The 16234-nt window shown below is 49.0% G+C and overlaps 3 protein-coding genes and 2 non-coding genes across 7 annotated transcripts in view; 3 read left to right on the top strand and 2 right to left on the bottom strand.

Annotated features, from left to right (window-relative positions):
• The window catches only part of RSPRY1 (ring finger and SPRY domain containing 1), a 34525-nt gene extending 31349 nt beyond the window's left edge, over positions 1-3176 (top strand). For both annotated transcript variants that reach the window (XM_066194569.1, XM_066194568.1), the window contains exon 16: positions 554-3176. In XM_066194569.1, coding sequence (XP_066050666.1) covers positions 554-650 — 97 coding nt within the window. In that variant the 3' untranslated portion in view covers positions 651-3176. The remainder of the gene's footprint in view (positions 1-553) is intronic.
• Positions 3177-3520: 344 nt separating this feature from the next.
• ARL2BP (ADP ribosylation factor like GTPase 2 binding protein) lies at positions 3521-11339 on the top strand. The gene is made up of 7 exons (XM_066194303.1): positions 3521-3601; positions 4329-4446; positions 6556-6614; positions 7363-7469; positions 8120-8205; positions 9039-9135; positions 10237-11339. Exons 2-7 carry the CDS (start codon positions 4409-4411, stop codon positions 10297-10299), a joined length of 450 nt encoding a protein of 149 aa, XP_066050400.1. The 5' UTR covers positions 3521-3601; positions 4329-4408; the 3' UTR covers positions 10300-11339.
• Positions 11340-12028: 689 nt separating this feature from the next.
• PLLP (plasmolipin) lies at positions 12029-15460 on the bottom strand. 2 transcript variants are annotated; one of them, XM_066194324.1, is made up of 4 exons: positions 15112-15460; positions 13232-13405; positions 12741-12860; positions 12029-12661 (listed from the first exon to the last, which is right to left on the bottom strand). In XM_066194324.1, exons 1-4 carry the CDS (start codon positions 15118-15120, stop codon positions 12548-12550), a joined length of 417 nt encoding a protein of 138 aa, XP_066050421.1. In that variant the 5' UTR covers positions 15121-15460; the 3' UTR covers positions 12029-12547. The 2 variants fall into 2 exon arrangements, with proteins under 2 accessions (XP_066050421.1, XP_066050420.1); XM_066194323.1 differs by lacking the exon at positions 15112-15460 and adding an exon at positions 14742-14902.
• Positions 15461-15651: 191 nt separating this feature from the next.
• TRNAL-CAG (transfer RNA leucine (anticodon CAG)) lies at positions 15652-15734 on the top strand. Its single transcript has one exon. It is a non-coding gene; the product is annotated as a tRNA-Leu (tRNA).
• Positions 15735-15891: 157 nt separating this feature from the next.
• Positions 15892-15974, bottom strand: TRNAL-CAG (transfer RNA leucine (anticodon CAG)). The gene has a single exon. It is a non-coding gene; the product is annotated as a tRNA-Leu (tRNA).
• Between the last annotated feature and the right edge of the window lie 260 nt (positions 15975-16234).

Below are 16234 nucleotides of genomic sequence, written 5' to 3'. Positions count from 1 at the left end.
CTCAAGTCACAAATTCCTCTAAAAGCTAAAAATGAGACAGCAGTATGAGTTGTACCATAATAGCACTTTCCTGCCTTTAAGCAGCCTACTAGGAAATGAATCCAGTTAAGTCCAGTTCCTCAGAGTTTTAGAGCACTCATGGAAGGAATCTTGCCATGTGTCTAGATGCTGGAAAGTTAAAAAGAGATGTGCCCGCCACATGCCAACAAGGAGTGGAGAAGTTGCTGCAGGGCACTGGGGCTGCTGCTCTTCAGACCAGAATGAGTGCTAGGTCTGAGCACTCATTTAGGATTAATGAGCACGGGGAAGTGGGATCCCAACCAACTGCAGGAGCAGCTGCAGGTCTGGGAGATGCTGAGCAGCAGGGGCTCCTCTCAAAGCCTGTAAATGGATCCACAACACCTGACTTGCAATGTCTAATCTCTACACTGAGGGACTTGACTGTGCCTCTGGCAGGCTGACTAAACTGCTTAGTGCTCGTATTATTTTGTTGTTGTTGTTTAGTTTTTCGTGCTGTAAAAGCAGGCTTTAACTGTTTTTTCTTCTCCTTCAGTGACCTGTGCATGGAGTGTGCCTTGCAATTGGAGACCTGCCCTTTGTGTCGACAGGAAATACAAACCCGAGTCAGACAGATCTCTCACATTTCATGACACACGTGGAGAAATACCACAGACTTGTTTTTTAATGAACTCCAACCAATACTGAAAGGGGAAAGCATCTCTAGCCAATCTTTATGCACATAGAACCATAGCCAAGGCCAGATTTCATGCTAACCTGTAATCTGTTCATCTTAAAACCGAAATCTTTAATAAGCTCTTCCCAGCTGCCAGCGATGGGAGCTGGTTTCAGCAGTCAGGAGCTATGGCTATTGGTTCCTCCAAGCAAGAGCAGAGGGAGTTGTCTCTTCTTCCCCTTTTCCTTCTCGCCTGTCGCAAGTGCTGAAAAAATTTGCACTGGAAGTACACATACAATGCATTTTAGAAAAGAAGAGAACATAAGTATTTCCTAAAACAGGGCTGTGCTGGCTTGTGCTCGAAAGTCTCTATTTTTGGCAGAAGTCAGTACTAAAAAGAGAATGCCAATGTTTCCCTGTTTAATGTAGCCTCCTGCTGGTCAGAGACTCTGTGTTTTCTGATATTAAACGGCTCAGAGACTGAATCTGTACACAGACTGATTTGAAAAGACAGTGTGGAGACTGTAGAGAAACTCACAGGTTTTAATAACCTGGTGATTCCAAAGAATGTTCTGATTTGTTTTTAAACGTTAAAAGATCAATGGTATTTTCAAGTACATAATGTTTCTGATGCTTTTAACTTCAGTACCCACATTTTTTTGTGAGGTTATAATTTTCGGGAGGTATTCTTAACTAATTATAATGCTGGACTGGAATTAATTTGATATTCTGGGTATTTTTTAAGGTATCATCGAACATCTTTTTTAATCAGTGTTGTTTTTGAAAGTTAGCTCAATTTTTCCAAAGTGAATATATCTTTAAAATATTAGAGGAGAATTCTGGACCAGTTTATTTAAAACAACTTTATTTGGATAGCAATTTCAGTCTTAACTCTTTAAAAAATGCACCTTGCTTGCCACGTGTCAGTCCTGCTCTGAGCAGGTTTGGGGCCACACTTCCTATTTTTGGTAGGGATCATACAGTGGGAATCTCTGCTCCACTTTAATTACACATTTGTGATGTTTGTATGTTAAGGATGCACTTCAGTAGGCAGCTCTTGAGTTTTACTAGGTTTCTACGAGGAATCAGGGTTCACAGCTGGTGTCAGTGAAGTAGCACAAAAATCAGTGGGGTTCTGCTTAATTTGCACCAACTGAGGATATGACTCGGTCTCTTCCAAGTCTTGCACCGGTTGATTTTTTTTAAAAATATCTGTCTGTATAGTAGAACTTTACTAATTCACACACAACTTACACCAAAACCATCCCACTTCTTGGCAGTGATTCAGCAGCAGAGGCTGCTTTAGTGAATTCTCATGGTGTGATGTAGCTTATTTTTAAAATCATTTATTATCTTTATTGTACTATGAAGTACTGACAAAGCAGAGCTGAGGCTGCTTCTTCCTGCTGAGAGCTCTGCACACAGGTCCCAGAACCCAGCTCTCTGGCAGCTCCTTTCACCTTCTGCCTTTGCTAACTCAAGGGTGCTGAACTTCATGCAGAGATGTGTGAATTAGAAAAGTTCTGTCCATCGTTGACTTTTGTCCAAATATAGACTGAATCCAGCAGCAGAGTGCTGGTTAGCGTTCTTGCTAAAATATGGATTCTCATCCATCCTTGGATGCCTGGTTTGATTAAAGTCAGACTGGCAAATCTGTGCCACAGGGATCTCATTTCCTCGCTGGCTGTACTTTACAATGTTTTGCTGTATCCATGTTTTCAGTCAGGGCCGAGTCCTTTCCAGCTCTGTGTTCAATGAGCAAATGTGACCGTCATCACTGCCACAAGGGTGTTAGAAATTCAGAATCACCTGAAGTTTTAAGCGCTTCCAAATGCAATGATGAGCTTTTATCCCTAAGGTATAAAGTCACAAATCATACTTTAGGGAAGAGGTAGGACAGAACCCTTTTGAACTCTGCCTTAATAGAGTCTAGTAATTTCAGGACTTTGGTTTCCCTGGCCAGGATTAACTGAGGTAAAATTTTCAGAAGTGCCTAGGACTCCTAACTCGTATCAACTGCTGTATGAGATTAAGGTCTTCAGGCCCAAGTCCACAATGGCGTCCAGGCATCTGCTGTCCCCTTGGACTGCAGCTGACCTTAGAGCCTCACTGCCTTTGTGGACACGGGACTACGTGTCTGCGTTCTTTATGGAAAACATGTGAATGCTTTGGAAAATTTTGCCCCAGACCGTCTTCCATGCAGCTGATGCTGGGCAGAGGAAGCCAACGGTGGCAGAGGAGGGAGCCGTGTTGCAGAGAACTGTCCTGTTCATTTCACAAAGGGAAAGACTGTACACTTTGACCGGCTTTCTGCCGCCATCCACGTCGGGGGCGTTTCTGTCAGGCTGGATACTCCACGATCAGTGTGGTGCCACCCTCGCTCCCTGCGCCCCCATGGCTTTGGGGACAGGGACGGGAGCTGGTGCCTCCACAGGCCCTCACAGGGGGAAATGAATTGTAGCAACGTTGTCCATTCAACAATAAAAACATCTTGAAGGCTGTCTGTTGTTCTTCAATTCCTTTTCGGCTGAGAGAGACCGAGCTGCCTCTATGCGCTCCCATGGGGACATTCGCGCCGGGAGGGCCCGGGTCACCGCGCTGGCGGCTGGGCTGCAGCAGCTGGCGGGCTGTCCCCAACTCTCGGAGCTCTGCTCTCCGATGGGAAACCCGCCTTACCAACGCCATTACCAAGCACATAATGCTGTCCCCCGTCCCTCCCTCAGGCCCGGAGCCGGCTCGGCGCAGGACACGTTCCCCAGCCCGCCATGGCGGCGGCGCCGCCTCCCCGCGCGGCCCCCGGCGCGCCCTCATTGGGCGGGCGGGCCCAGCGGGCCGGAGCCGCGCTGCGATTGGCTGCGGGCGGGGCGGAAGAGCGCGTTCCCCAGGAGACGGCCCGAGGGGAGGGGGCGGCGCGCCGGCCTGAGGGCGGTGGGTGCGGGCGGGGGCGCGGGGGCGCGGGGGCGCGGGCACGGCACCGGGAGCGGGACACGGGGAGACGGGCCCGGGGAACGGGGGGTGCCACTGCTGGGCGCTTTGTGCAGAGAAGGGAGGGTGACGGCCCGCTGCCTTGGGTCCCTTTGCGGAGAGGGAGGGAAGGAGGGAGGGAGGCGGTCTGGGTGCCTGGGGGCTTTGCCCCCTCTCGCCGGGTCTGAGGGACGCGCTCGGCTCCTGCCGTGCTCGCGGTGATGCCCCGGGACTGCTCCGAGGCCGGCGGGAAGCAGCGGGTTCCCGTCGCCAGCGGCCCGGGGTGCTGCTCCCTGTCCCCGTCACCTGCTCACAGCCCTGGGAGCGCTGTCCAAAGCCTGGCCTACCAGCCTGGTCTGGGGCACACTGGAGCAGGGTGGCACCTTTACCTTGTCTGGCGTTACTTCTGTAATAATAAGCCGTAGATGTTTCAGAAGAAAAGATGTAGAGGTGACCCAACACCCCTTTTACAGGGAGTGGTTGCATTTTGAGCCTGTTCTCTGAATGGGCAGAGAAAGTTCCTAGATTGTTTAGGTTTTTACAAAAAAGTAGTAGTAATAATTTTGGAAGAATGTGATGTTGGAATTCCTGCGTTTAAGAATTAAAATTTATCGCCTGATTTGCATTTTGGGAAATGTATGGCAGTTTAGCAGCTGAATTTGTATTAACACTAAGTCATGTTATTCCTTAGCACTTTGGTCAAAAAGAAGAAATAACCACTAACAGCTGAAACATACAGATTGTCTCTTCCACTCTGGCTAGGCAGGAGCAATGGATACTTCTGATGGAGAAAGTTTGGGTGTAGCCACGTGAGTATGCTACATTCTCATGTGTCAGATTTTCAATAAGCTAATTGCTAATTAAAATACCTTGATAGGAATATAATTACACGGGTGAATTTACACCACACTGTTCAGCAGATGCCGCCTCTTAGGAGAACAAAGTTGCAGAATGCAAAGCTGCAAGAGGGAATAACAGCAGTGCAGAGTTTAGGTGAAGTCAAACTAGATATCACTGTGGTCAGTGTAGCACTGGGTAGCTCTGCTGAGGGATCAGAGCAAGCCTTGTAAGGCTGGAAATTTCTTTTTCTGCTGTTTGTTTCAAATTCAGAATCTCGCCTTTTCAAGAGTGTTGTCTTATGTCGCTGGTCCTGAGAGGAGACTCTTCCTCAGCCTTTGAGTGTTCTCCTTCTAAAACTCAGCCCATTCACAGGTGACCTCGGCCAAATTTCACACTGGCAGATGCTAAGATGCTGCTTCACCCCACAAGTGTCTGCCTTACTCCTCTCCCAGGAGTTGTGGGATAAGGGGGTGTGTGGCTGTGCCTCTGTCGTGAACGGATTTAACTCTTTCAGCCTCAGACTGAACAGCGGCCCGTGCCAAGGCTGCCTCAGCAGCACCGTGTGCTGGCCCAGACTGGCTGTTATGGGCAGGGAATTATGGAAGGAATTACGGGAGGTGACAGGGAATTAAACCACAGGGTTGGTGAGCTCGTGTCTCTGTAGGTGTGTGGATGCACGTGTGCTGTACAAAGAGATGGAATTGGGTTCTTTTGGAACAGTTAAAATTACTTGCGCAGACTTAAGCCAGGATTTAAATTAAAACTTTTGCTGTTAGGATAAGCTGTAAAACTAGCAGTAGCGTTTATTTGGAGGGGGGTAAAGAGTGGGAATTATCCCTAGCAGAGTTACTGCTGCCCAGGGCGGCGCGGAGCCCGGGGGCGCTGCCCGGGGCGCTGCCGGCCCTGTGCCGCCCTCTCGCGGGCTGTGCCCGGCCCCGGCTCCGCTCGGCTCCCGGAGCTGCGAGGCTGTTGCTAGGATGTCGCTCGCTGAGCGAGACGCCTTTTTAAATCAAAGGTCTCTTAATTTTTTCCTGATCAGAGAGAGCCTGATTATAGTTAAACAGTCGGCTAAACTACTGTTGGATTAATTTCACTGGAGTACTCTCTAATAGCGAAGTAATTTTAATGAACTTTTCAAAACTTAGTCTGAAGGGCTGTCCTACTCTGTTTACTGATGAGAAGGAGACATTCAATTGAATTTAAATGGTGCTTTCACTGATTGAGGCGAATTTTTTTCTTAAAGACAAATGTCCCTGTTTCTTTGAGCCTTCTTCCCCTCATGTGTGAGAGAAGTTTGTCTTTCATCCCTTGGAGAAGATAGGAAGAGTTCACATCTCCCACTAAAGATGAGCTGTGAATGACAAAGACATCCTGGAGATGTCCATCCTTATTTACTGTGTCTGAACAAGTTTCACAATAATAGATCCAGACTCCTGATGCTGGCACTGAAGTTTTCTTCTCTGGATGAATTCAGATCCCTAATGGTGTTTAATATTTGCTCATGATATAATAACCTTAGGAGATCATCCCATTTATTTGGATCATATAAGGACGTTTCTTGCATAAGAAAAATATTTAAGTTTCTTCAGTTATGTAATAGTTGTCTGTACACTCAGTTTAAGTTGTTCTACAAGACCAAATATTTCAAAATATTCTCAGAGTGTCTACAATTCTGTGATCACCGTGTGCAGGAAAGAGTAGGTAAACTGGTAGCAGCTGGGATTTGTGGGTTGGAAAAGGCTTAATTTGCTGTTCTAATTACACTCTTTACATTCTTCTGCACCAGAACTAGAATTACCTTGACAGTAATGCCTGTAAAACAACATTTATTCTTTCTTGCAATTAGGCACCTTACTGGGAGGAAATAGAGTAGAGGCCTGATGAGAATCTCCATGGAGCAGTCTTCTCATCATTGCCATGGATTATTTTGTAGGTTGAAACTAGGAAGTTTTTCAGTTATCTTGTAATTACTGTGTTTATTTGTACTTAGGCTTTTGTTAGCACTTTTTAATTTTAACTTTAATTTCTGCTGCGATCAAAATATATATTTATGCAGTCTTGTCTTCCTTTGCTTTCAGCTCCACCACTTCTGATGAGTTTGATGCAGTTGTTGGCTATCTGGAGGATATCATAATGGGTAAGGTCTGCAAGTAGGTACAGACAACAACAGGGTTGCTAAACCTGTTGCCAGCTGCTCCTCTGTTAATTAACCAACATACAGAGCTCCTGCCTGCTTCATGGAAGCTTTCCTTGCTTTCTTACCATGAACCCCTAACCTGATAGAATAGTAAAAATATACATAAAATTTTTCTGTGTGCTTATGACTCTTGGAAATTATTTTCCACATCACTGCAGTGCACTGCTTCTTAGAGAAACAGTAAAGATGCTTGTGCATCTCACCGAGAAATCAAAGCTTTCTGGGATATTTATGGAAGAGACTGTGAGAGGCAGCCTGTCCTTCCCCAGCTCTGCCCAAACTTCTGCTGACACGTCTGTCAGGATCTTCTTAAAAGACACCATGATTTCAAATTCAAATAAAAAAACGTACTTTGAGTGCTTGTAGGGAAGAGGTATTCACTCTAATAAAAATACAGATGTTTTGCTGAGTTTAGAGCCAGGACAGAAAGAGGTTCAGAATAAGTAACTATTAATAAATGTAGAGCAGGAGGACTGTTCGGTAATATTTCACTGGCAGCCTCTGTCCTCTCACAGATGGGTCAGAAGTGGTGGTTTGGCAGCAGCTGTGATGCTGATGTGATGAACTCTGCACGTGTGCAGGGCTCTGTGGTTACAGAGGGAAGCAGAGGACCACTGAATGTGGGGTTTGTGTTAGAGAAAGAATGACTAAACTGGTAACTCTGTGCTGCATTTCTGTTATGGCCCAGATGATGATTTCCAGTTAATACAGAGGAATTTTTTGGAGAAGCACTACCAGGAGTTTGATGACTCAGAAGAAAACAAACTCATCTATACGGACATTTTTAATGAATATGTAAGATACCTTTTCCTAATTTTCATATGTATTACTTTTTTCTTTTTTTTTTTTTTAAATATAGTTCTCCCTTTATAAAATACTGAGTTTACATGGAACAGATCCCAACATATTCCTGTCTCCTTCAGAAGCACAGCCATGATCTGTGAGCAAGAAAAGTTTTTTCTGAAGCTTTAGGTTCCTTTCTCATTTTCTGGAGATATTGTGGAAGTTGTGTAGCTCTCTTGAATAGAAATTTAGCCAATTGCTGTAGTAAATAATGTGTTTAGCATGTGTGCAAACACAATTTCTTCTTTTCCAGTTGTATTATTTCTTGTATTGGATAATTCAATCACATTCTCTATGCAAAGCATGATCAAGAAACTAGACCAGTCTACTTTTCGGTACCATTAAATGAGTAGGAAAAATATTTGTTACTAGATACAAATAGTGTTTGTTCTCCCCAAGATCCCCTGCAAAAAATGTGCAGCTCTGTGCCTCAGGGCTGGTGTGAGAACAGAACCTGCAACACCCACTGAAGGGTCTGCAGTTGTGCCCAGTGAGGGTCATGCAGAGTGTCAAGAAGGTGTCAGTGTAGGGATGCTGTTTGAAATCTGCTTCTGAAATCTGCTGTGATCTTACTGGGGTGGTTTGTCTGGGGTTTTTTTCAGATCTCTTTAGTAGAGAAATACATTGAAGAGAAGTTGCTTGATCGGATTCGTGGGTTTGATATGGTTGCTTTCACAGTGTCATTGCAGTAAGTCTCTGCTTTGCTTTTGCTTGAGGTGTGGCTTATGTGCCTTTCAGTACTTTTTATCTAGATTAAAGCTTAGGTTTGGCTGCTGTCCTTTTAGATAACGGTTCCACTTTAACTTAAAAAAAGAAGTGTTCATGCAGGTAGTGGCTGACCACTTTTCTTCAGCATTCAGGATGGCCTGCTACTCTAAATTTCTGAACTGTCATGCTGTAATATATTGGGTTTGAAGGGGTAGGAAGAGAAATCAGAATGAGAGCACTGGAGAATTTTCATATTTCTTGTTACTTTGAAGTCAGACCCTTAAAAGGTTGGGTCTTGTTTATCTCTTCCAGGCACCTCAGTAGCCTGGTGGTGTTTCAGTCACATGGTCACATTCCTCTATTACAGTTTTCTTATGGAGCATTCAGAGAAGAGTTTGGTTTGTGTTCAGCTCTTGCATTGGGTGTTTTAGCTTAACCAGCTTCCTGAAGAGCTGGTTTTTGAAAGATCACTGGTTTTCCCCTTGAATAAGAAAATCAAGTGCAACTGGGAACTGAGTATCTTAAAGTATTTGAATCGGTTTAATTTTTAGTGTTTCCTAAATAAACAGGTCTGGTTTTCAAGGACTGATATGATACTCATAGGTCTTGGATTTAGAAAATGTCATAAGGTAGTTGGATTGGAAATACTGCAGGGTAATATTTGGCTGCAGTTTTGCTATATGATAACCTGCAATAACATTCTTGTTCAAACACTGATATTGTTCTATTTGTCCTTTTTCACCTTGTACCATTTTAAAATAACGAATTTTTCTCACACAGTTTTCTCATTCTCCAACTTCTTTTTCTCTGTAGACAACACAAAGATGAAATGCCAGGTGATATATTTGATCTGCTTCTCACATTTACAGACTTTCTGGCTTTCAAAGAAATGTTCCTGGAATACAGAGCTGTGAGTATATCATGTTGTTTATTTTAATTGGCACAGTGGCTCTTGGTTTTGTGTAGCTCCACCTGAGAGTGCTAAAGGAAAAGTTACTACAGTAGGTCACAGTGTTTAATCAAAGGCTGTAATGGAATCAAAAGAAAAATTACTTCACTGAGTGGCTTTTTAAACTCATTCTGCACATTTAATAATTCCCAGAAAACATGAATGAAGCTGGCATGTGGAGCAGCTCTTCCTGCTTTTATGAACTTCCTGCATTTGTGAACATTGTTTTCCAGATGAACAGCAGGGAACATTTTTTCACCGTGACAGTCTCTGAGCACTGTCACAGCTTCTTTGCCCAGAGAGGTTGTGAAGTCTCCATCCTTGGAGATATTCTAAAGTTGTGTGGACACGGTCCTGAGTTACCGTGCTTGAGCACGGGGTTTGGCCCAGGTGACCTCCAGAGATCCCTTTCCACTTTGGCCATTCTGACTCTGTAGTATCTTATTTTTTACTCCTAGTCTATCCAAAATTAGCTTTTTAAGCCTCTTTCATTTGTTTTCTCCTCCTCTCTGTTCCAGCTGGAGAAATAAAAATGCTAAGATTTTTGGATTAGGTTTTTCTTAGCAAAATGAAAATCAGTGCTCTTCAGTGTCAGTCCAGTCCTGTCTGACAAAGAGCAAAAGAGTCACAGTTGTGGTTATGCCTCTGCCCCTTCCCCATCCCTGTGAGTTTTGTGGAAATGGGGATGGGCTGAAGGGAAAGAGTCAGTCCATATCTCAGCAGCAGAAGGAGTTTCAGTTGGGATTTGCAGCTTGAGGACTCCGAGAGGCAAACAACAGGAGGCAGATTTCAGTAGAACCCTGAGCCACCGGCACAGCATTCCCAGCTGGGTGGGAGCAAGACTCTGCCCTGGCATGGGCAGACACTGGCAAGGTGACATTCCCCTCAGCCCAGGGATTCCTGCACAGTCTTCTTGGGTTCACTTTCACTCACAGATGCTCAAGTAACATGTTATATTGGTTTGATGCAGCAGAGAATGTATTACCTGTTTCATTTTTTGAAATGCTTATTCCAAACCATCGTGGAGTCACGGATTTCTTTTTTTTTCCCCCTTGTTTCTAGGAAAAAGAAGGTCGAACTCTGGATTTAAGCAGTGCGTTAGTGGTGACTTCATTAAACCATTAAACAAGTCATTCTGAAGGAAGTTCTGTTGTATTTTAAACTAGGTGTATTTAAATTTTGGAGGTGAAAGGCAGCGATTCCCCAGAGATGGCCGGGGCGGAGGGCCGGGGACTCCACTGCTGCTGCGAGGGAGGTGGGTGTGCAGTGGGGCAGGGCCAGGACTGTGGGTCCCTCTCCAGGGGCTGAAATCAAAGCTTTCTGGAATTTTTATACCCTTTTACAAAATGGATGGAAGAGACTGTGGGAGGTAGTCTTCCTTTCCCCAGCTCTACCCAAACTGTTCTTTACATGTCTGCCAGGATCTTCTTAGAAGCTGCCGTGGTTTGTCTGGGCAGTTTCCTGCAGTGCCCAGCTGCTGCTGCTGCTGCTGCAGGGAGCTTTTAGCGCTCTGATATAAAGTGCCTGAGCTGCAGTTTGAGCTCCTTGTTCTTTGTCCTGTCTCTGCTGAACACAGAGAACAGTTTATTCCTTCTCTTCCTGCAGCACCATTGCTTAACTGGAAATCATCCAGTTTCAACCCCCCTGCCATGGGCAGGGACACCTTCCGCTAGACCAGGTTGCTCACAATCCCATCCAGCGTGGCCATCTGGCAGTAAAAGATGCTCAGTTCTCAGGGATGTGGTTTTAACTGAGAAGTCAGTGTGTGCAGGGAAGTTTTTTACAAGGTGCCAAGGCAGAATTCATGCTGATCAGCCATCATCTGCTTTATAAGAACAGCATGTCATTTCTTTGGTCACATCCTTCCCAGAGAGATGGAGATTCTGGAGCCTTAGTTGCCTGGTGATGCAGCTGAATCTGGAGAAATGCTAAATTAATTTGGACTGTGTCAGAGTTTGGAAGGCTGAGACTAGTGTCTTTTATCAGTGTTTATAAGTAAACTTTATTTAGACTTCTTCTGTGAAATTCAGTAACATGATCTTCCATGTTAATTTTTACTAATTTTTCCCTACTGTTCCTGTTTTTTATATAAATATATGTCTATATATTCATAATTGTGGAAATTTGACCCTTGATTTACCCACTGACTACCAAATAAAGGCAGATCTGTCATGGGCCAATGCCATGTGTCCAGTTCCTTTTCAATTCTCACCTTCCATCAATTCAGTTTCCTGATCCTGCCTCTGCAGACAACCTCGTAAAACTTTTCCCATGCAGAGCATGCAGTAAGATTTGCAGTGTAGCTCACCATGCACCAGCTGTTGAACTCACTTAATCTACTTTTACTACCTTGTACAAGGAGGGTGTGAAAGGAAAAGCTGCTCTGTCTGGCTGGGCATCACTTCTCGTTCTGACAAAACAGCCAAAAGGTGAATTTGTGGTCTGCAGCACTGTGCAGGGGGAGTAGCATGGTTCTTCCCTCTCCTGAGGCACTGATCCTGCCTGTGTTCCCAGAGCTTTTGCAGACTTCATTTTAATTTCTGAAAATGACCTGCAGCTAATGGGCAAAGTTGACTTGCTGGTTAATTAGGTGAACTCAGGAGTGTGTGGTGCTGAGCCAGGAAGAGGAAGTGATCAAAGCCCTGGCACGTAGTTTGTATTCTTGTGGTCTTGGATGCACACGCTGAGCGTGTGTGTGCATAAAGCAATGAGAGGTGAACCCTGTGCACTTGTTCCTTCCATAGCCCACATGGGCTATGTCACCTCTGCAGTGACATCTCTGCTGTCCCCACCATGCTGTGTGTGCTGCCTCCTCTCAAGACAAGTTTTCTCATGACAGACTCCAGTGCTGGATTTAGGAATGTTTTTATTTAAAGCATAAAATTTATATTCAAATTGTTAGCAACCAATACAAGAGCAGCTGTGACTGCTTGCTTTGCTTTCCGTCTTCCAGCTCTGCCACTGTTTCTGCATCCTGTTAATTGCATTACTTACACTGTAGCTGTGAATGAGCAGAGAGGGGAGCCTGGGCTTGGGTTAGTGAATTTTAGTATCGAACTGTGCCAGATTGGCTGAGCCCCCTCAGTGGAGCTGCTCCAGCGAGGATCCAGATGACCCCTGGGGATGAGCGGGAGCTGCAGCCCCAGCGAGTCTGTGTCCCCAGTGGTGACACCAGCAGGGTTGTGCTGTGGGCACGTCAGCTGGAAGCATCATCAGAAACCACAGGGCAGCATCCACATGACCCAGTGCTGACCACTGCTGCCAGCACAGGCTGGTCCCAAAACAAGCCCTGATGGCACACAAGGCTCCAAGCCACCAAGCCCAGCACAAGATGGTGCAGGGTGGCCTGCGGCTGGGCTTTGCTGTCCACTCCTTATGCGTGGTCAGTCACTTGGCTGGTGGCCGCGTTGCTGCCCAGCCCTTTCCAGGCACGGAAGCTGAAGAAGGTGCTCACCCCATAGGTGATCATGGTGACACAGGCGAAGAACTGGAAGAGGAGCACATCCCACGTGTGACCAGGGTGGCTGCCCCAGCCCCTGGGCCCTCCCCTGCCCGCCGGTACTCACAGAGGCAGCAGCTCTGCGGTTATAGTCCCACTGTCGCCAGGACGTCGGCTGCACGGCGGCCGCGCACGTCACGAAGGCAGTGATGTACAGCACGGTGGCCACAGCGTTGTAGATCATCAGCTGGGGAAAGCAAAGAGGAGGTCGTGAGGTCTGGGCTCAGGCCTTGTGTGCGCTGGGGTGAGGCAGGAGCAAAAGGCTCAGGTTCACATTCCTCCCCATTCCCCAGAATTAAATGCTCCCCAGGTTGTGCTGGGAGGTTTTTGGATGACACCACAGCTGCAGCAGTTGGTGGCTGTAACTTTCTGGATTGACACAGGACTTTCTGGTCTGAGCATTTTCTAAGCAATTCAAGGGCAGAATGAAAAAATGTCACTGTGCTAAGTGCAGGGGACTCGGTTCCATCAGCCCAGAAGAGACTGAAGTCTTCCCAGACTATCTTACCAAGATGTTTCCCTCTTGGGTTCCCCCCTCACTCCCTCTCAGCTACCCACCACAAGGGACCAGGGGATCATGTAGAACTTCTGATCAAGCTGCAGGAGGTAAGTCACGAAGAAAAGGAGTGTTAGTATCCAGAAGAAGAGGGACACAAACATCACCCAGCCGTATGCCGCGTGGAGGTGGTACGTTGTGGCAGCAACGAGAGACCACACCAGTAAACCCAGCACCTGTGGGGTGAAGCAGGGGATGTGTTCAGGCGCTGGTTCCTGCAGAAGGAACACAGGACATCGCCCACAAGCCCAGGCACACCAGCAGCAGCAGCAGCTGGGTTCCCCTCCCTCCAGGAAAGCACACTCGCCAGGAGAAGGGCTCCTTGGAAAGCCGCTGTGCCCTGTGTGAGCCTGCACCGCCTATTGTCATGGAAGAAACACAACAGCCTTTGTCCTGCCCGCGCCCAACGCCCTGGTGCTCGCCTGCCCCGACAATGCCTCCTTGTCCATCACATCCATTTCTAACACTCGTGATGGCAAAATATGTGCTGGGGAGAAACATGTAGAGGAGGCTCCTGCAGGGGTGGGAAATGGCATGTGTGAGCTGCCCCACTCTGGCTGCTACCAGGGGAAAGCAGGAGCCTGTTTAACAGTCTGGCCTGAGCGAGGGGCTGCGGAGGTGGGACCAGCTGCAGACTTGAAAGGTCTCTGCTACTGCTCTTGCTTCCATCTCTCTTTCCTGAAGCTCCTAGATGGCACCTCTGGCATCATCCTTCCCAGACCCTTCCCTGAGCGTTTGTCCCTATGTCACGCCCAGCACAGCCGTGCCCGGGGGCTGGAATCTGGAACCAGGAGCGTGCCAGCTGTTTCACAGTGGCTGCTCAGGGCACATCCCACAACGCTGCCCCGTGGAGAGGGGACGAGCGAACAGGCTCCCACGCAGCGGGGCAGCACCGTGGGCAGGTCACAAATGGCCCAGCACGCAGCTGAACACCCACCCCCGTGCCTTCATGTGGCACCCGCGGAACCAGGGAGGGCACCAGCGGGAGATTATTGTGGTTGGCCCCGATGCTGAAGCAGTGGGAGGGTGATGCTGCAGCTCCATTTGATGGAGCAAGGACCCTTGGGCTCCTGTGAGAGCAGCCGCCAAAGCCTGGGAGGACAACCTGGAGAGCTGAGAGTGTTCCAGGGAGCGTGAGAACCTCACGAGCAACCCCAGCACATCTCACCTGGAGTCACTGGGCTTCACACACCCCCCGACCCACTGGCTGTGCCCTGCGGAGCTGCCCGCGCAGATCAGCCCGTGCCTGGCACGGGGAACCGCCCGGCACTGAGCGGAGCTACAACCGGCAAGGGGTGTGAGGACAAGAATCCGACTTTTGCTCTAGCTTTACAGAGGGAAGGAGGAGAGAGAGGGCTGCGCTGTCTTAGGGTTGGGAATTAACTAGGGTTAGACAGCGGAGATGGGGTCAGAATGGCAGCCAAAGAGAATCCGGGCTGTTTCCAGCTGAAGAAAAGCACTGAAGTGGGTGATGCCCTCCCCCCTCCGCCGCGCCCCCGCCCCGGTACTCACGGCCTGGGCGCACATCAGCCACCCGAGCGGCGAGACCAAGAAGGAGCCGTCCAGGGCCGGGGGAGAGCCCGGGGAGGCGCTCCGGGCTCGCGAAGCGCCGGGCAGCCCCGCCATGCCGCGCACCGGCCCCGGGACGGCCCCGGACGGCCCCTCCGCGGGCGGGGCGCGGGTGGCTCCGGGGCGGCCGGGCTGAGCCCCGCGGCAGCCCCCGCCTCCCCGTGTGTCCCCGTGTCCCCGTTCCGCGGTACCGCCGACAAAGGGCGGCCCCCGCCGTGACAGCCCCCGCTCCCCGTGTCCTGGCGATGCTCTGCCTGGAGCAGCCCGGCTCACCGCGAACCTTCTGTGCAGCCGTGTCCTGCTTGGTGCTCACCGGGGACATTTGGTGGCACTCGGTGCATCCTGGTGCCTGGCGTTGCTCTTCTGCGGGGGCCGGGCGACACGCGACTCCTTGTTAAATCCCGGAATAATTTGGGTTGGAAGCGATCTTAAAGCACCTCGTTCCAACCTCATGCCATGCAGGTGCGCATTCCAGTAGACAGGTTGCTCCAAGCCCCTGGCCTTGCTTCAACTTGGCCTTGAACACTTTCAGGGACGGGGCAGCCACAGCTTCTCTGGGCAATTCACGTAGTGCGTCATCACTTTCAACTCCAGGAGATTCCCGTCAGCCCGGATCTCAGGCTGGTCCAGGACCCTCTGGGCGGCAGCAGGATCCTCTGGACCATCAGCCACTGCTCCCAGTTTGGTGCCATGTGCCCAGGGCGCCCCGGGCCCCGTCACGCAGGTCGTTAATGCAGACCGTGGCACAGGGCTGGGCCCGGGGCTGTCCCCGGGTGTCCCCGCGGTGACCGGACACGGCGGCTCGCCTGGGGTCTGCCATGGGATGTGGCTGCAAAAGAGAACACGGCGGCAGGTCAGGATGGCCGAGCGGTCTAAGGCGCTGCGTTCAGGTCGCAGTCTCCCCTGGAGGCGTGGGTTCGAATCCCACTTCTGACAGCTACTTTTGCGCCGCCCGGCGGCCGCTTTTATCCGGGGGAGGCGGGTGGGGGCGTGAATTAAAAAAAAAAAAACAAAAAAACAAAAAACCACAACCAACCGATTAAAAGCGATGAACTAATTAACTGCAGGCGAGCGTAACACAAAAAATACAAGCTGTCAGAAGTGGGATTCGAACCCACGCCTCCAGGGGAGACTGCGACCTGAACGCAGCGCCTTAGACCGCTCGGCCATCCTGACACCGCTGGGCGGGCGTTCCCGCCCGCACTACACTTGAGGGCGTTGTGGGAGCGGTCCGAGGGCTCGGTCAGGCCGCGGGCCGTGAGCAGCTCCCTGGGAGCTTTCTCCAAAGCCCGCCCGTCCTCTGCGTGAAGAACCTTTTTCCTAACATGCAGCCTAAACCTCCCCTGGCACAGCATCAGCCGTTCCCTCGGGTCCTGTCACCGGCCACGGACAGCAGCGATGAGCGTTGCCCCTGGGCTCCCCCTCCTGAGGAAGCT

This window comes from Chamaea fasciata, unplaced genomic scaffold (genome assembly GCF_029207755.1).
Source record: "Chamaea fasciata isolate MVZ Bird 193981 ecotype frontalis unplaced genomic scaffold, bChaFas1.0.hap1 SCAF_12, whole genome shotgun sequence".
NCBI lineage: Eukaryota > Metazoa > Chordata > Aves > Passeriformes > Sylviidae > Chamaea > Chamaea fasciata.
The sequence above is the reverse complement of the archived record's forward strand: the minus strand, read 5'-3'. Positions and strand labels throughout refer to the sequence as shown.